We start from the raw sequence: 20,297 nt of genomic DNA on the forward strand, positions 1-20,297 counted from the left end.
GTTAGGCTTAATATCTGTTATGTTAAACATTTTTCGACTAAACAAAGGTTGTTTGTTAGCTCGAAGTTGAATTAACTGCTTACTTTAGTTTCTTATGATTAATAAAAAACGATTCAGTATAGTTCTTAGAGAGTGGTAAAAACATTAAATGTAAATGAATTTTGTGACAAGTAAATCACTATAACAGTGTTCTTATTTTTTAAATATGTTTAACAATCTAGAGTGCACAGTTTTTTATAACATGCAGTGCTCAATTTCATAAAAATATGACAACTTTTCTGGTGTATACAACATATATATATAAAGAATAGTAAGAAAAAAAAAACTCTAACAAAGCTGAAAAAGTTGAGATCTCTTTATTTGTTTTTTGAAAATAAAAACATATAACATATTTTTATAAAAAAAAATGGCAAAGATTTATTAAACAGCAGAATCAAAAACTTCCGATCATACGAATAAAGATTTATCAAATAACAACCTTTCTCAAAACCTTTTCTAAAAAGCTTTAGTAAAAAATCATCTTTATAATTAGGGCTTTATTTTTTCAATTAACATAAGAGAAATTATTTTTAGAAAATCGAAAACAAATTTTAATGATAAGATAACATTGAAAACCAAGTTATAAAAAAAAAGCGATAAGTACAGGATATTACCAAACTTAAAAAAAAATTATACTGCAAAATATTGTAAGTACCGATTAATTAAGACATTGTTTTAAATAAAATTCACTTTTTTTATGTAACTTCAAAATTAATAAAAAAACTTTAAAAATAAACTCACAATTTTTTAATAGCAGCTATATAAAGGTATATACTCTAAAAACTGTCAAAAAACATTTTACCACAAAAAAAAAATTTTAGAGTGGTTAAAACCACTAGAGAGAAAATAAGTGTTAATGATAAGGCTAAAAACAAAAATTATACCTGTGCAGCAGATATAATTGTGATATGAGAAGTCAATAACAAGTGTCTTTATTTAAAACTATAAAAACATGCAATGATAAATAAGAAATAAACTAAGAGTGCGAATATTAAGATATTTCTTTATAAAAATAAAATACTTTAATATCGACAGTTTTCGTTAAGAAGACAAATACTCGAGTCCGACATGCACGGTTTTTATGACGAGATATTTGACGCAGTGTTGCAGTGCGAGGCAGCCGAAACCGCGGTACAAACCCAGCTTGCCCTCACTTTCAACCGTTTTGTGCCAGCAGTCGGTGAATCCTTCGTAATTGGTACCGACCGATGTGAAACCGCGACCGGTGTCCATATTGTACAATATGGTCCTGGTGCCCTGTTGATAGCATTTTTGTATAAAGAAAGTAGAAAAAATATGAACTAGTTTTAGTATCAAACAGGTAAGCATGAATTACTTAAAGTAGGTTGTATATATAATCAGGGTTGCCACAGATCAAGCTGAGAAAAATTTCCTGACTTTTCTAAATCAAGCTCTTTATCTAAACCTATTGTAAAATACATAACCTAACACTTAAAACTATATTAAGCTTAAAATCATATACATAAACAACAGTTTTTTTGCTGAATTCAATCATCTAACTTCCATTACATCACTTGAACCATATATGTATGATTGATGTATTTGCGATAAAAAGTTCTATCAGCAAAGTACTTGCATTTATTAACTTTTAAACACAACTTGTCTGAAAAAAGAAACAATATTTTAGAATTTCCTAACATAAATGTATCTAAATAAACGGAAAGACTTGTTATAGTTTTTATAATTTAAATTTTAAGTCGATAAAGAACTTTTACAACTAAAACCTTAAAACAATATCGAACTTTTATAGTAGAAACCTTAAAACAATAAAGAACTTAATCAAACACAGTTAGTTTCCTTTATCTGGTCTGCATCCTGCTTAATTTTTTTGGCAGTTAAAACCATTTGCCTAATTTTATTAAAATCGTTCTCATCTGCTGCTCCTACACTTTTCGAAGGGAATCTTTTCTTTATATCTAGCTACAGTTTGTGGGCATCATTTTTTTTCTTTTTGCACTCATTTTATCAATTTTTACCAGATAAAGGCATTGGAAATTAAGTAATTTTGTATGCTTTTAGGAAAATTTTGCAATTTTAGTCTGACTTTAAAGGATTTTTAACTAACTTTTTACCATTTGAAGGCAATTAAAAATAAGGAATTTTGTAAATTTAAACTAACAAAATATTTTCAAACTTTGTGAAATTTCCTGACTTTTGTCTTTTTTTAGTGTTTCCTGACCTTGTGGCAACCCTGTATAATACAAAAAAACATTAACAAGTATATGTAGAAGGCTTTACAAAAATTAAAAGAACTTTCTACTTAAACAAAGTACTCAGTTCAAAAAAAAGTGGTTCTAAACAAATGCAAAAGTACATATATTGTTAAACTATCATGAGTTCTTTACAAATATTAACCTACAATAACTATATAGCAATAACTTTAACCATTTTCTTCTTAACTATTTGTATTGTTATCGTTAATTTAAATATTAGCACTTGACTAATTTTAAAAAATATATTACAGACTAGTTCAACGAAAACATTTATCGAATAATTGAACTAACACTAAAATTTTAAAAAATTAAAAAAAAGAGGTTTCAAGTTATCTAAAAAATAACAGACATTGAAAACTAAAATAACCTAAAATTCTCAAGTTTTTACAAAAACCTACTTGAGTTATTCAAGAAATCTTAAACTAGCGTGAATTTATCAAAAAGAAAACAAACTAGCCTGAGTCTACCTGAGCTTTTAATAGTTTAAAATTAGCTTGAGTGTATGGCAATCTTGAACAAATTAATTTAAATAAGAACTATTTTCTATTCTTTCACAAAATTTATTGTCTTGTTTTCTTTGAAAAACACCAACAAAAACTGACTTTAAGTATTATGCGATGTAAAGTAGTTTCAACAGGATACAAAATAACATCAGCTATTAGTTCTGCTAAGAATCCTGCAATTAGTTGTGGATAATGAACCTGTTAAACAATATTTGTTGTGCATCTTATAAATCAAAAACTTAATCAAAGACAATTGAAAATTTTTGCTCTCATTATGAACTTCAATTTATACTTAATTATATGTTTTACGTAGCAATTAGTTAAAAACCAGAAAATTAAGCCATATAAAATAAATAGTTTTTAAAACTAAAATTATATTAATTCAATTAAAATGAAATATATTCTAAATCACTAATATAAAATACTTACAGTTTCAAAACTATAGGATATCAAATAATATCAATTAATTACTAAAAAAAAAAAAATAAAGAATAGTATTTTTTGAATCAAACTTAAAAGAAAAAAAAAATGAATACACATAGAAGCTCAACTAACTAAAAAAAAAATATCAAAGATTTATTTCGAGATACTAAACTTACCTCTAGTAACTTATTTTCATTAGGTGGTAAATTTGTTATTTGTGAAGAAGTATAATCCATATTTGGAGTGATATATATTTGTTTTTTGTGAAATTTAGTTTTAAGTAACTTCATAATTCTTAATAATAGTCGTTCTAATAATGATGTTAACGCATATCTGTAAAAGATTAGACTAAATTTAAAACAATGCACCAGTGTTCATAAGCGTATATATAAAAAAAATAAAAAAACATTGTAAATAACAAAAAGCAATATTTTTTATCAATCTATATGGTTTTTAAGTAACTATCAAAATTTAAATATAATAACGATATTATAAACACACTAATAACACTCTGTACTAAATTTCTGATTAGCTTGGCAGATTGTTTTTTTTATAAAACCCGTGATTTTTTTTCAAATATCAAACTTTATTACAACAGTACCATAGCTTTTGATTAACAATGCTTACTTGGTATCTAATTAGACCAAAATTAAAGAAATTTAATAAAATAAGAATAGCATGAACTGTTTTTAATTTTAATCATCTATTTTGTCAGTAATATTTTTTAAAACTTTCAATAATTCTAAAAAAAAAATCTAACTAATTTGTAAAATATACAATTTAGTTATATAATTATTACAAAATATAAAAAATAGATAAAAAAATCATCAGTAGCACCTCAGCTTCATAAAAATACCAAGCATTATAAGAAAAAAAAGGTTCTAATTAACCTATTTTTGATGAAATTTTAATTATGTTCAAGTTCAAAGAAAAAACTGAATTTGTTTAGTAGAAATATTCTTACTTGCAAAAACCACAACAATATTCGTGCATACCTGGCCGTTTGAAGCGCAACTGTGGAAATCAATAGCTTATAAAAAGGTATGAGACGTGGAGATGAAAAATTTCCTGTGTGGAAAACTCTTTGAAAGGAATTAGATAAACAAGTTAATAATGATTCGTCTTCAGTATCTAAATCGACCTGTGGATACTTTACAGTTTTTTCTTTTTTTAAAAGTGTTTAATGAAAATTATTCTATAATTATTCTATTTTCAATTGGAAAATATTTTTTTCTTTTATAAAACTTATTTACATGCTCATAAAAAGTTAATTCATAAATACTTTAAAATAGTATCTCAGTAAGAACATTTAAATCTACAAACTACAACCAAGAGTTTAAAAAATACAGATAACAATTAAAAATCAAAAATTTTAGTAGAAATTTATTGATTCAAAATTTTAATATAATGCTAATTGCTAAACTTTTCCCTTTCGAGATCATCAGTAAAATTATTTCTAACTAGAATAGAGAGAAACGTAGTACTATTATAGTAACTATAATAAACTTTTGAATAATTAAATTTGCAAGTAAGACACTTTGTAAAAAATATTGTCAAACTAATGATGTATAACATTTATTAGAAATGGGTACAAAAAACTAATGTTATTGAAGAACCGAAAAAATATAAAGGTATAGAAAATCTTGAAGTCTACAAAGTTTATATCTACAAAGAGTTTAGTTTAGTTTGTGACACCAATTTAGAAACAGTAAATGTATTATTATTACTATTATTATCATTATTATTATTATATTGTTTATTTAGCAATGTTGGACAATTATTAGGCAAAGATTATTTAATTTTAATTCGATAAAATATTTGTTCTAGTTTTCCGTTAAAGATTTAAAAACGTTTGAATTTCCAAGATTTTAAAATTTTGTTAAATCTAAGTAAATTTTCAAACAAAAAAAATTAAACCTCAGGAAATTTAAGTTATACGTTAAAAACATAAACTAGTTACAAAACTTAAATATTTTATTTTAATAAGTATATATTTAACTTTTAATAAATCATATTAGTTCATATATTACATAGAAGATAGTTTACCTTAATATCAATTACACTACCCAACAATTCACAAAAAAAAAGTTCTATTTAAATTCTTAATATAAGTTTACTTAACATAGAAAACACTTCAACGGAAAAAAACATGTAAACAAACACTATATGTTTTATGCTATGAAGTAAAAACAGTTAGCTTTAAGTTTAATATTAAACAAAAATCTTAAAACAGTACTAATTACTATACAACGAAAACCAAAATGAAACAACTAACTTTTACACACGAAACAACATAAACTGAGTACATTGGGGAGGTAAGGGCAGCAACAATAGCTTTAAGTAGAATATTTTCGCTAAACGAGACTAATGTTAAGTTATCTGGTAGATCTTGCTTCAGTCTACCGTTAGTGGCTGCTTCAATAGCAGACTGCGCAGCTAATGTCTGAGCGAACAACCACAAATTGCTGCTTACTCCCTTCCACATACAAAAAGTAGCTTGATTCTGTGTTATAAAAATTTTGAAAACGACAATAATTTAACAAAATCAAAAAATACAATTGAATTGACACGCACCATTGTTTTAGTCTTTCTTTTAACTAAATACACTATTTTAATACTATTCATATTTTAAGTAAAAAATTTAAAGATTTAATTGTTAAAGGAAAATAAAGCTTTTAAATAACTTACTGCAGAACTTTGTACACTGATTGCAACGTTAATTATTGTAAAAGGAGTCAAATGATACTTCCTACCAGCATTGTTTACCTTAAAACAAAATTTACTGATTTTACAATTTTATAAGCAATTTAGCAGGAAACTTTTTACATTCTTAAAATATTCAAATCAAGAAGAAACAAAACTATATTATAAGATATAAAGACTTATATTTAATCTTGAAAAATGAATAACTTAATAAATAGAACAACATAAAATAAGGAACTTTTTGTTTATTAATTTGAAAACTGTTAATAACTGTTTTCAAAAGCTTATTCTATTACTATAGAACATTGGGATGACCAAAAAAAACTCTTTTGTGTATAATAGTGTACAAAATACGAAGGTGTAAGGTAATTTCTAACTTATTCTTAAAAACAATCGTAAAGTCAAGTTATACATAAAAAGTGATTTAGCACATTAACTTTTTAATGTAGTAACAACTTGAAACTTAGCTATAATTATTTTAGAATTTTTCAAACCAATGAAAATTAAATCGTAAAAACACAACTAATCATTTTTTAGTAAATGGCAGTTATTAACTAAAATAATTTGTTATGTAAAAGTAAAAAAAACTTTTCAAATGTAAAATTAAATTTAAAAAATCATAAATAATTTTCAAAAGATACACTAAAAAAAATTTGAGTACAATAAAAAATCATTAAAAATAAATTTTAGATAAAATGCTGTAAAATACCTGATGAGTTTTAAAACATAAACAAAAGTTTTGGAATCAATAGCACGAAAAAAAATTATGGTTATGATTTTTAGTGTAGTACAAATGAATCAAATTTATGATTTTGTTCAAGTTTTTTGATCAAATTTTCAAGATCTTCCTACAAAAGTTCGAAGTTGTCTATTGATTTGGAATTTATTTAGTAACATATATAAATTCATTAACAACTAATAAATGAACTGGAAAAAAATATACAAAAAACTTCAAAGTTAGTGCTTAATTTACTTAAAATTTTAACTATAAATAAATTTTATACTTTTCCAATAAAACAAACCTGACATTGTCTTCTTAAAACTACAAAGGGATGAATAAGTGCACTTGATAGTAATTTTGAAACTGTTATTCCTATTGATGCTAAACGCTCAGTATTTTCTAAATTTAAAAATATGTTTTTGTTTCTATTCGTTTTTCCTTTTTTATTTTTGCATTTAGTTTTGTTTTAACACATAAATAAAGTTTTAAATCGTTTTGGATTTTATAAAAAAAAACATCTACAATTTTAGTGATAAGTGTTTATATAAATTCAAACTGACATGTATTGGTATATTATACAATAAATACAAGTTAGTATATAAGTCCGGAATATATTAAAATATTTCGATTTTAAATAAAAAACATTATTGAAGTATTTCGTTAGTATAAACTTAGTTGTTGGATACTATTTTATAGGCCTTTAGATAAACATAAACTAGAACTAAATAAGGACTAAAAAATATAACATATTCAAGTTTTCATTATATTTTGCATTAACTAGCTATATCATCAATGTGTATGACAAACAATTTTTTAAACAGATTTTATTAAAACAAAATAGGCCAGGTGTATTTTACTTTAACTTTTTTTAGTGGAAACTTCAACAAAATATAAACAACTATCAATTGTTATACAGGGTTGCCATAGGTTATTTGAATTTTTTTAGATCTTCTGAATTTCTTCCAGGTTTTTCAAAGTACAAGTTTTTTTTATTCACTTTTGGTATAACAGGGTAGCCCCTCATTAAGTTAAAAAACTGTCCTGAGTAACATTAAATTATCATCCTGAGGTTTATTAAACTCATAAAAAAAGTTTTTATTAACTACCAAAAATTTATAAAATCCATGTTCTACAATAAAATGGTTATAAAATAACAAAATTCTGGATTTTTAAAAGACTTTTAACTATCTTGAGTTAAAAAAAATATCCTAAGCCAACCTGAGTTTGAAAAACTATAAATATCCTGAGCTGTCCTGCGATCTTAAAATTTTTTAAATATTCTGAGTTTCATAAGTGTGTGGCAACCCTGATATAAAATAAAATTTAAGATAAAAATCTATCATGAATCTTTTCTAAATATTGAAAATATTTTGTAATTTTAAGTGTGTTTTATAATGAATAACATTCTAAATTGTACAAAAAAAAATTTACATGGTAAACCTATTGTATCTGTTCTAAATTACTTCATTTTACATGTAAAAATTGTATTAAATTCTAGGTTTTTCCAGACTTTTTAGTGATTTTTGTTCCAGGGTTCATGCGCGAAATTTTTTATCATTTAGCCTGACTGAGACCTATTTAGCCTGACATTTTTTCTAAGTAAGGAAAATCCCCTTTAGAAGCTACTTTAGGTATTGGGAGTGTTGATTAGTACTATTGTAGTCTCCGACTTCAACCAGCTTTATCTCAAAAATATTTTGAGCTTTAAAAATCTGCAAAAAGCAACTCATAGCTCAGTTACTATTTAATAAAATAAGACTAAATTGTGAAAAAGGTGATTGACCTCCCCACCATGCCCTTAACATAAAAATTTAGTGATAAGTTTTAAAATGAATGCTATATGTAATCTATTACTAGTGTAAAAATTTAATATATATTACCAAACACAATTGTTCAATTTAATTAAGCACTAAGTAAAAACATTATAATCAGAAGATTTATAATAAAACGACGTGCATTGTTGTGTTTTAACAAAATTTAAAGAGAAACGCTTACACAGGTACTAAATTTCAAACAAACAGCTAAGTTATTGGAATAAACTGTAATGTTTAAACTGCATTTTTTTTATGAATTTTCATAATTATGACGTATATAATTTAACCAAAATAAAATAATAAAGATTCATAATTTTTTTTAGAGATTCAACATAATATTTAGGGATTCATTTTTACAAATACTGACTGACTTTGTCTTTAATAACTATATCTTTATTTAGAAATAAATTCACATCTCAATTTGATCTTAAAAAGATTTCTCAATTTTTTTTTATCAAAAATTTTCAATCATTTGAAGTGAGATTCTCAAATGTTTAAATAAAAAAAACTGATTTAGCCTGACACTTTTCAATTTTTTCAAAAAAACTGATTTATCCTGACTTAGCCTGACGCGCACAAACCCTGTTGTTCAGAGAATCTAGTTTTTCCAGTTTCTTTTTTTTCAAATTTTTCAAACTTTAGGTTTTTTGACTAAACTGTCAAACCCAAGGCTTTTCAGGTTTCCAGGTTCTATGGTAATAACACTAGTAATATGAGTAAAAATAAAAATATACTATTTGATCAATTCATAAATATAAAAGACTATAATGTCTTTTATTTAAGTCTGTTTAGTTTATTTTGCAAGGTTACCAAATCTTTGAGGCAATAAAAACAACTTAAGTTACCAAAAACTAGCATGATTTGGCATTAGTTTATAAAGGGTTATAAAAATAACAAAATGACTCATAAACAAAAAATTATACTGTTAATTAACCTCGAATACCTAAAAATACAAAAATTAAAATAAATATTTAAATTTAATAAACTAGCTTGAGTTTTAGGGATAATATCCAAACTAATCTTGATTTTTAAACAAAAAAAAATAAGCATAAGTAAGACTGGTTTCTTGAAAAATGTTCAAGCTAGACCAAGTTTTTTTTTTTTTTTTAAACTAGCCTGAGATGTTATAAAAAGCTGAGTGTTTAGCAACCCTGCTTCTGTACAATAACATACTTTTTATTTATTATTTTCTAATAACCTAAATCATGTTAATTCTGCAAATTACCTTGTAATGTTAAAACAAACTAAACTAGGTATGTGTATACTAATGTGAAGATAAAAACTCTAAAATAAGCTTTTAATCAGATTTCTAATTATGTTTGAAAAAAATATACATTTTTGACACTTTAATTTTTAATTATTATTTTATTTTAAATATAATTCCTATAAAATAAGAATTAAACACCTCGTATATTTTATAACAAAACTTTTAAATGTGCTCAAAACCTTAAGTTAAAAAGCTGGACAAAATCAACACTTTAAAATTAAGACAGTGGTCTTCATGGTGTGCAGCACCTGTGCACATCAGTAATCTTTGAAAGGTTAAAAAATATTTTAAAATGAAATTTATTTTGTATTTCTTTGCTGTAAAAAGTTAATTATAACATAGGCTAACAGTTCTAAAAAATGTTTATGTTTTATGACAATCAAAACATAATTATAATAAAATATTTTAATGACAATAGACTTTTTTTATAGTCTAGTGAAAACAGATTTTATTTTTTAGTTATTTAGTGTGTACTATTTTAGAAAAGGTTTAGAACCAATGCATGCACAATGAAACGGGACACGTTCAAAATCCACCTGATCAAAATCCACCCAATCAAAATTCGAGAACCGCTTACCGATCGAGGGTAAGGGTTAGGGGTAACAGTGATAGTTAAAAATAAATAAAAAACAAATACATAAATTTAAAAAATATATGAAATAAGTTAAAACATATAGAAAATGTAAAAAAAAATAGGGTGGATTTTGAACGTGGGTGGATTTTGATAGTATACCAATGAAACATATGCTGACTCATTATAAATGTTTTTGATTAATGAATTTAAGTTTTTTTAACATACAAAAGAACTTTTAGTAAGCTAAATATAGACATATTTATAAATTTTAACTTTGATACATATAATTAAATCTATAATTCAAAAAACACTACAAATGTTAAAAAGGCTAATTAAAACTAAATTTATACCCTCTTAAATAACTGTCTCAGACTTTATCTATTATTTTAATCTTAATTTAATAACAAATAGTTGTGTCGCAAGAACTAAAAAAAAACTATGAGTGAGTTAATATCTTTTTTTTCTGAAAACAAAAGAAAAAACACTTTTTTTCTTCTTTTGGTCATAAATTGGTTAATATTTTTTAAATCAATACAATAGGATATTTTCTTATCATTCAAGGAATATTTCCCAAAAATCTAATCCCAACTTATCTAAAAATGGTTTAAGACAAAATAAGTTTTTAGTAATTTATAAACTTCTGAGAAACCAGACAGTGAAATAACTATTTAAAAACAACTATATCTTCAAGTTAATTAAAGTTTAAGAAATAAGATAAAAGCCAATTTATATTAATACTTAAAAGCTATGATATAAGGACCATTGTTAATTTATAAAAAAATTGGTCTTTCTCACCTATGCTCTTTAAGTCTGTAACTTAAAAAAACTTTTTCATTATAAAAAGATTTTTTTTTTAGAATAAATATAAGAAAAAAATTAATTTTCTTAAAGTTTAGTAGAAAACTAAGTAAGTAATTAAAACTTAAGCTAATATTTTTCACGTTCACAATTGTATCAGCTTTAGACAAAACTAGATATAAAGCACAACTCATGACTAATTGAAACAAGGTAATAAAATAGTTAATAATATTACTACAAAAAATCAGATTTTTTATTACTGTATTTTCTAAACTTCAATTTTGTGTTGTAAATACAAATGCATTTACCAGAACTACTTTTGTTAGATTTATCACTTGAATATGCTGTATTTAAAATGCTGTCCCCAGCTCCAAATTGACTTTTTTCAACAGTTTGATGACCATTTAAAATGTTTTCATCTTCACAGTTTGTCTGCAGCTCAGGTATTTTTTGTTCGCCTGTACGAAGAAAAGATAAAAAAAGAAAATAAGTATTATAAAAACAACCATAAGTTTATTTTTTATTTATAGCAATTTTACAACTTTGCTGTAACTTCAACAATCTACTTTTATGAACAAATTATAAACTTAAACTAAAGGAAATAACTAAACAATTCATATTTTTGATGAACCTTATAAATATTTATTTAAATTAAAAAAAAACAGCTTGAAATTTACTTTGTAGAACATTATCATTACAGTGTTTATAAACTTTTTATATAAAGTAATACAAATTTACAAAAGGCTACCTAAAAAGTCTCCAGAAGCTTTTTTGTATTTATTTCTGCGACTAAGTGAAGATATTTTAAATGCAGGCTTATTAACCCCAACACTTGAAACAAGATCTGGAGTTAAGTTTCTAGGGTTTTCTTCATGGTTTTGCATTTTGAAAAAAGTTTTGAAGTTTTTTTTTATTAATCATTAACTATAATATTTTATAGTAAAATTACAATTCATTTACAATTGTTACTCTTGAAATTATTACAAAAAAATATATTTAAATCCAAGTACACTATAGAGTAAAAGTATATTATAAAAAATTATATATTTCTAATTTATCAAAAAATGTTTTTTCTATACAGCAATAACTATCAAATTGTCCTAGAAGTGTCCCATACTTTCAAAAATATACACCATCTGCAACTTTAAACAACTGGACCTTCACCTCCTGGTACCAACATTGTGATGTTGTTTCCATTCAACAAAATTTGATCAAGTTTTGAAATTTTTCTACCTTCTGCAGTAGACTCATACTCAGTGACGTCTTCTAAGACCATATTGACAAATCCGTCAAAGCCTAGCAAGGTTCCAACAATTTCCTTTTCAGACTTCATAATAATATGAATGCGTGAACCTATGCATTTATCAACTAATTCAAGTGGCAGAAGTTGTGATGCAGAACCGGATGCCATGACTTATATGTTAAAATCTATAAAAATTCATTAATAAACATAAATGTTTTTGATGAAAAAGAAAACACATATTTAAATGTTCTTGTTTAAAGTTTAGTTTGAATTATAACAATGAAGTTGCTTACTAAAAGCTATTTGGTAAGTAAAAAATTTTGAGAAGTTAGGTAAAAACGGTGAGTTAGTATTCTATATTTTTATTAACTAGTAAAAACTTACATAGTCTAAGAATTAAAACTAAACTGATTGATGATCAGAAATGCATAGAAAATAAAACTAGTTTATTATAAATGACTTTTTATAAGCTTAATGTAGAATAGTAACCAAATGTAATTTGGAACTTATCCGAGGTTTTATACAGAGCAAGTTTTCATGCCTTTTTTTAGTGTATATTTGAAATTAAGACAAAATATAAAGGGATGCTACTAAAACTTAAAAAAAAAACAAGAATAACCTGAGGTAAATTTTGAAATAGTTTTACTCACTAGAATACTCTAACTTTTTTAGAACAACTTTTTATTTCAAATTAGTATCATTAAATTTTTTTATCAACGTTAAAACTTAATTTAACTTAGTAAAACTACTATTTTATAAATTGTAGTTATATAAGAAATGCATTTACTTAACAATCTGGTGTGCACAGGATTTCAAACATGATTTTTAAGAGTTAGAGAACCAGGGACTTAAGCTACTTTTTATATTCACTTACTGTCGATAGTAGTCAAGTAGTTGAAATTATACACTTCCTTAATCACATATTTCAAGTTAACTTTTGAAATTTAGGTTCGATTTTAAAAAGTTTTTGTGAACATTTTTTATAGTTTATAATATCTTTTATTAAGCAATGAAAACCAATTGTTATAAACACTTTTAACTAAGTGCAGGAGAGGCATTGAAGTAGATATAAATTATAGAATTACATATATTAAGCATTATGAATGTTTTTATAAAAACTAACCTTAATTTTTATTAAAAACTTACAAAAATTATTAGATATAATTGTATATATACATATATATATATGATTTATTTAAATGTACGACTTTAAAAATACTGGAACATATACACAAATACTGGAACATATGTTTCATAAAGACAAAAAAGATTGTCTTTAATCTTCAGCCAGTTCAAATTTAAAATAAAAAGCACTTTGGTAAACAAAGATGCAAAAGTTTACAAAAAAACACAAAAACAATATGAAGTAAGAATTGAACATTGTACATTACAAATATTCAGTACAAAAATTTATCTACTAATCAAACTAATCCATCTAACTAATCAAACAACTAAAATTAACAAAAAACAACAGTTAAGTGACTATAAAATACTTCAAAATTTGTTGTATTTTAAGCGGAGCATTTTCATATGTCGACCCGACAATATGAATTAACTCCTCTTATTTAAATAAATTTAACTTGAGTTGTTTCAATCTTTTTTGTCTTTATGAAACATAAGTTCCAGTATTTTTAAAATCTTACATTTCAATAAATTATTTAAAAGCCCTTTAAGTGGGCTCAGTAGAAGGTGTTCAAGTTTGAATAATAACCTTATTTTATACATATATATATATATATATATATGTAATGATCAATTAAATACAAAAATATCAAATTTCAATTTATTATAGTAATTTTGAACATTAGTTATCATTTTACATTATATATAAAAGTTGGTCCAGCAACAACAAAAATTAGTTAAATCCAGTACTTTTTTAATATTTTTTATTAATTTTATAGTGGGAAATCAAGTGTTTAAAGTAATATTACAATTATCCAGGTAAATAGGAACCCTGTACAGTGTACAAAAAAGTGTAATAAATAACAATGGTATATTTAACTGTTTTTATTAATAGTTAGCATGTAAAAGTTAAAGCATTTATTCACTAGATTTTTAGATAAATTATATGATGGAAAATAATGGCTGTGTGTTTTTTAAAGACAAGCTTTAAAATGAAAATTATGTAACAACTATTAGCTGATAAGTAAATAAGCAATTTAAGTTTTTAGGTCAGTATGATTTATTGCTAAGCTGGTGTTTCTCAAAAAGTAAACAAAAGTTTTATTTAGTGGTAAATAATAGTTATTTCTTTTTAGTCTGATCTTCATTATTTTATATGTAAAAGTTGTTCAAGTTCCATATTTTATTTATAATATATAACAAAACATATTTAATTTTTTTCCTTAAATTTATTTGAGATCTTTTGTAATAAATCTTATCAAAAATTATATCTTACTAAATTAAACTGAATTGAATTAAATTGAAATAAGAATATACTGTAATTTAAAGTTTTAAAATATAAAGTGACATAATAATCAAATGCAAAAACTAACAAAATTCTTATACTGTAGAACTTTGATGTACTAATAAAACTAGTTAATGTTGTACTATTAAGATATAATTTATGATAAGACTTACTACAAAAGATCTCAAATAAACTTACGGAAAAAAATTAAATGTGTTTTGTTATATTTATATTTTAAATAAGTTATGCACCGGAAAAAGCTGTTGCATATTTAAAAATACTTTTATTTAATATTTCAACTTTCTTTCATAAATTAACAAATTTATTCTTTTTCTTATATTTTTTTCAAACTGTGTGGCCTGATGGCTTAGGGGTCCTAATGAATGCTTCGAAAACTCTCTGAATTGAATGTTGCAAGATCAGAACTAATTGATCAAAACATATATTAAAAAAACTTTCAATTTTCAGGTGAAATGGCAACCTTGTGTGTAGAACAGCAATATTTTTCTAAAATTAAAATTAGCAACTGAAACAAATGTTCAACAAATTTTAATAGTTAAAATGTATCATAAATAATGAGCATAGGGGGGGGGGGGGGGGGTAAACACCCTTTTTTGGTTTTTGATCTTATTTTATATAGTTTTTACTAAGCTACAAGATGCTTTTTTACAGATTTCAAAAAAATCAAAATAATTTTTGAGATATAGCCGGTGAAAGTCAGAGGCAACAATAGGATCCTTATGGAAGGCGCAAACTAAAACGGCAAATAACTAGAAATCACTAAAAATCTATCTCCTCCTACGTTTTTTGAGATAACTACCTCAAATTTTCAGGAAATGTTCCTTGCAGTATTTAGAAAATTCTGTCAGAAGGAATTAAAAAAAAAATATTTAAAAAAAATTTTATAATAAAAAAACAAAAAAAAAACTGTTATTTTTTGTTTATTTTTAATTTTTTTTTAAATTCCTTCCGACAGAATTTTCTAAATATATCAAGGAACACTTCCTGAAAATTTGAGGTAGTTATCTCAAAAAACGTAGGAGAAGATAGATTTTTAGTGAAATAGTCTATTTTTGCCGTTTTAGTTTGCGCCTCCCATAAGGAACCTATTGTTGGCTTCAACTTTGACTGGCTATATCTCAAAAATTAATTTTGAATTTTTTAAATCTGTAAAAAGCATCTTGTAGCTTAGTAAAAAATATATAAAATAAGATAAAAAACCAAAAAAGGGTGTTTACCCCCCCCCTATGCCCTTATATTTTTTTTTAATAGAAAATTTTAAATGGAAAACTTTTCAAATTTGAACTAGAATTGCCAAATTAGTAATACAATTAGTTATTATAATTTAAAGGGGCAGCAGATATTCAGCAAAAAAAAATCACAGGAATTTTTTTGTTTTATTCAGTTTTTCTTTTATACCATGGCTAAAATTAATTTTATTTTTTGTTTGTAACAAATGATGTCTACTTAACTCCTACTAGTAATATCATTTCAACTTTTGAATAGTTTTATTACTTTTCAACTTAAAACTAAGGATAAATATACAATTCATTCAAAAGCACCTTTAATACAATATCTTTTAAACTTATAAGTTGTGATACAAATATTATTCTTAAAACTGGTTTAAAACAGAAGCATAAAACAAGTTAGAGTATTATCAATTTCCACAACTAATATAAATAATTTATTTTACAAAAACTAATTTAAAGCAGCACTAAGATACTTTTAAACTCAGAAATTAAGAAAGACACATTGTTTAAATTGAAAAATAATGGTAAAACTGGTTTTAAAAGGCAGCATTTAAAATAATTTTTTGATAAAAGTTGAAATAATATTAAGAATAACAGTTAAATTGACAACATTGATAAAAAACATTTGTTCTAGCCCTAGTATAGAAGCAAACAAATTCCTGTAAAAAGTTCAAAATTTTGTGAAACAATTGCTGTCCCATACAGTTTTAGTAACATTGACAGATTATTAAAAAAAAATTTGACATGACTTAGCTCAAACTAAATTTTATTAATCATCAAAACTTATATCTGGCTTTAAAAGTATTGAAATGAAAAATTAACTCTAAGTTATACAAAATGTACCTAAAATATGAAACAATACAAATTGAAAAGTTCTGTGATGCAATTTATAATAAATTTTATATTATATTAATTATATTTTCTGGTTTTTTAATTCAATTAATTTAATAACTGTTGACTAAAGTTAGAACTTTAATTTTTTATGTAGACAGATTTAAAACATAAATTCTTGATTTCTACTTTTACGAATTAAGATATTCAAAAATCAAACATGTGTTAAAAAAATTGACTTATATATTAAAAAAAAACCTAAATTACTGCTAGGTTTGCAACACAGTACAATTTTTTTTAAATTTACTTATATAGTTTTTTTCCGATTTTTTCTTTTTTTTTTTCAAATTTTTACTAGAGGCTGTAGTCTACAGCTCTTTCTCATATTTAAAACATCAAAGCTAAACATGAAATAAAACTGCTTAAATAGGTTAACTAAAACCTAACAGTAAAAAATATAAACTGAAATTAAATTTAAAACTCAGATTTTTTTATTAAAATCAAAGATTACCATACGTTTACTTTACAATAACAAAGAATTAAAACCAAAGGTAGCTTAAAGACTTTTTTAGTTGTAATTTTATTAGCATGTTTATTTTTTTTCATTGTTATTTATTTTTTTCTAGTGACAACAACTTTCCGTTATTAATATATATAAGGAAAAAGAAAAATAATTGTTTTTATATACTAGAAGTTGAAAAAAATTCTAATACACAAGCTAATTTCACTTTTTTGAGTAAAATTTGTAAAATCAAAACTATGTAAGATTTTTATAAAATTTCTTTGACAATTAAAAATATTATTCTTTTTTCTATGTGTTTCAATCTTTTAGCTTGAAAATATAAACGTAAAGAGTTAACGATGTTTGTTATATGATATGAAAATCTTAAGGGTAGCATAGTACCTCATTTTATATACTTATTTAGTAAAATAAAACTAGGAATGAAATAAAACTTATAATATTTTTCAATGTTAAACTTACATAAGTATTTAAACATAACAAACGATCGGTACCAATAGCTACACATGTTTAATAAGTATTTGCAACCTTATGCTGCAAAATTTTGTAAAATAACTATAAAATTAGTTCTAACAATTCCTTCTTTTTTTTTACAGTAAACAACTCTTTAGTACGCACTTTGAACACTGCCAAAAAGTGAGTACTCAACAGGAATTTAAGAAGTACTGGCCTTAATTTTTTTACATAAATATAAATCAAAATATGTTAAAGTCGTTTAATGAGTTTAGAAATGAAAACCAATAGTTTTCGAATTAAGTAAATCAACAGCCTAACAAAGGTTACGCAGTTTTGCTATGGTTGATCGAAAATTTTATTTCTAGTAGTATAAAAAGAAAAGCAAGCATTGCAAAAAGAAGAACATTCTCCAGATGAATCAATATGTGTTAACAAACTCGATAAAGTTTATTTCTAGTAGTATTCTTGATTACGTACAATTAGAATATTTGCTTTTGAAAGAAATATTTATCAAAAGCGAAACTTGTCTGCCAGATCTAAAAGGCATGCTACTATTACAAAGTGTGTTTAAAAAATCTAAATACAGTTTGTTTTACTGTTTGTAATCTTATTTTTAAACTTTGTAGGCAACTTATATATTTAAATTCCAAACATAGATGATGTCTATATAAAATCAACTAAACATAATTAACTAACATTACATACAAAACTACACTGAAAGGAAAATAGACATTAAACTGATAGAACACACATAAAAAACTTTAATTACATATGACAACAAAAAATGAATAAAATAAGACAAAAATGACTAATTTGGCGTAATCATGAGCTTATTCTTTGGCGCAGAACTTATAAGAACATATGCCTAAAGCAACCTCAGAAATTTTTATAAGAACCAAATCATCAAACTTTACAAGGATAAAGGATAAAAATCCAAAACTAGAAAGATTAAAAAAGAACTGGACTTTTTTTTTATAATCTCTCAAAAAACACAAAAAGTCGGACGATTTTTAATGCTGTTTACATAAACTTTCTAGAACAGTAAAATATCAACATATTATTCTAACTTTTCACAATTAAAAGTTTAAAGTTCACAAGAAGGTTTTATCAAATTTAATTATTAATATTTTTTTTTTTATATTTACTAATAAACTATAACTTTACATGGAGTTAAATTTACAAACCAATATAAAAGTATTAAGTTTTGAAATAGAAATTTCAAGCTCTAATTTTCTTAATGCTATTTAGCATATGCCCTTTAAGCAGATCAACTGTAATGAAACTTTCAAACCGTAAGTGTGCAATTTTAACATAGATTAAATAAGCTCAGGATTTTATTTTTTGTAATATATAGCTGGTGTTTAAAATTTATAACTTACTTAGTTTTTTTTTTTTGTCTCAATATGAATTTGATTTATAGTACCTAGTTTTGCTTTTGTTTCATTAACAAACTATTCGCTAAATTAAAAACTAACTTTTGCATGTTTTTTTCTTACTTATTAATAAATGCACTGGAGAGCTCTTTGAGCAAAATATTTTTTGCAAAGAAATATTTTAGAAAATATCAAACTCTTTCTTTTTGTGACAGAACGTAATGGAAAATGAATAAATATAAATAAAAAAATAGTTAAGCTAGTTAATTTTTTAATTTATTTATTTACAAGGCAACAATGTTTCTCCCCTAAGGGATCTTCAGGCCTGTAAAATAAGATAAACATAAAACGATGGACAACTTAAGAAAATACAATAATGCAAAAAATTATAATTGAATTCAAATTAAAATTAAAATTAAAAATGTATAGCGCTATTACTAGATAATTAGTTAACAAAATTAAAAGTTTTATAACAATGAAAAACTTTTTTTTAAATTTTAAATATGATTTATACTTACAATAGATGATTTGTTCTATATAGATTTGGATTTAGCTTATAACAAAACAAAACAAAATGGCGCTTAACAAATGAGGGTACGAGTAATAACAAAAACAGAACTAAGTGATAAAAAAATTAATACGCTAAGTTTTAAAATAAAATTTCCTAAAGTGCGGGCAGGTGTAGAAGAGCTCTTGTCTTTTGTTTAAAATTCGTTTCTTATTAGCAAGTGCTATTTCTATCTTTTCCAAATTGCAAGTCTTACAGATTTTACCTATATTCTTCATTTCCCTGATCTTGTGCATTATGCTCCATCTTAAATCGTAGCTGGTGTTATTGTTTTTTAGCCTCCAAATGTACTTGGAAAGCTCTGTTCCCTTGTTATTTTCATTCTTAATATCACTAATGTGCGCATACCATCTCTTTTTGAACTGGCTTCCTGTGGATCCTATGTATTCTTTTGTTTCGTTCTGACTGGTAATCGTCGCCTTATAAACAACATTACCCTGCAAACATTTGCCACTTAAGGGGCAGGAGTCTTTGTCGCGGCAGTTGCACGTTTTTTCCTCTTGGTTGTTTTTATGATTCAGTTTATTTAATATCTTCTTATTGTGGCTACTTATTAGTGATTTGACATTATCC

General features: G+C 24.4%; 2 protein-coding genes across 2 annotated transcripts; both read right to left on the reverse strand.

Moving 5' to 3' along the window:
• Window positions 1-420: 420 nt before the first annotated feature.
• LOC145839944 (mitochondrial outer membrane protein SLC25A46-like) lies at window positions 421-11,986 on the reverse strand. Its single transcript, XM_082947256.1, has 9 exons — window positions 11,825-11,986; window positions 11,385-11,534; window positions 6,925-7,022; window positions 5,888-5,965; window positions 5,475-5,702; window positions 4,195-4,340; window positions 3,376-3,532; window positions 2,876-2,974; window positions 421-1,296 (listed from the first exon to the last, which is right to left on the reverse strand). The coding sequence occupies exons 1-9, from the start codon at window positions 11,958-11,960 to the stop codon at window positions 1,081-1,083; spliced, it is 1,308 nt and encodes a 435-aa protein (XP_082803382.1). The 5' UTR covers window positions 11,961-11,986; the 3' UTR covers window positions 421-1,080.
• A 14-nt stretch (window positions 11,987-12,000) lies between these two features.
• LOC145840105 (U6 snRNA-associated Sm-like protein LSm5) lies at window positions 12,001-12,500 on the reverse strand. The gene has a single exon (XM_082947288.1). It carries the CDS (start codon window positions 12,485-12,487, stop codon window positions 12,221-12,223), a length of 267 nt encoding a protein of 88 aa, XP_082803414.1. The 5' UTR covers window positions 12,488-12,500; the 3' UTR covers window positions 12,001-12,220.
• Between the last annotated feature and the right edge of the window lie 7,797 nt (window positions 12,501-20,297).

This window comes from Thalia democratica, chromosome 1, assembly GCF_965202585.1.
Source record: "Thalia democratica chromosome 1, ktThaDemo2.hap1.1, whole genome shotgun sequence".
In the NCBI taxonomy this organism is placed as follows: domain Eukaryota; kingdom Metazoa; phylum Chordata; class Thaliacea; order Salpida; family Salpidae; genus Thalia; species Thalia democratica.

Bases quoted from the DNA above. Each gene is read 5' to 3' on its own strand.
- LOC145839944 (XM_082947256.1), bottom strand. From the start codon at position 11,960: ATGCAAAACCATGAAGAAAACCCTAGAAACTTAACTCCAGATCTTGTT. The intron at 11,535-11,824 runs GTAGCCTTTTGT...TTCTTCGTACAG, and splicing joins AGCTTCTGGAGACTTTTTAG to GCGAACAAAAAATACCTGAG. The intron at 1,297-2,875 runs GTCAGTTTTTGT...TGCTATCAACAG, and splicing joins TACATCGCATAATACTTAAA to GGCACCAGGACCATATTGTA.
- LOC145840105 (XM_082947288.1), bottom strand. From the start codon at position 12,487: ATGGCATCCGGTTCTGCATCACAACTTCTGCCACTTGAATTAGTTGAT.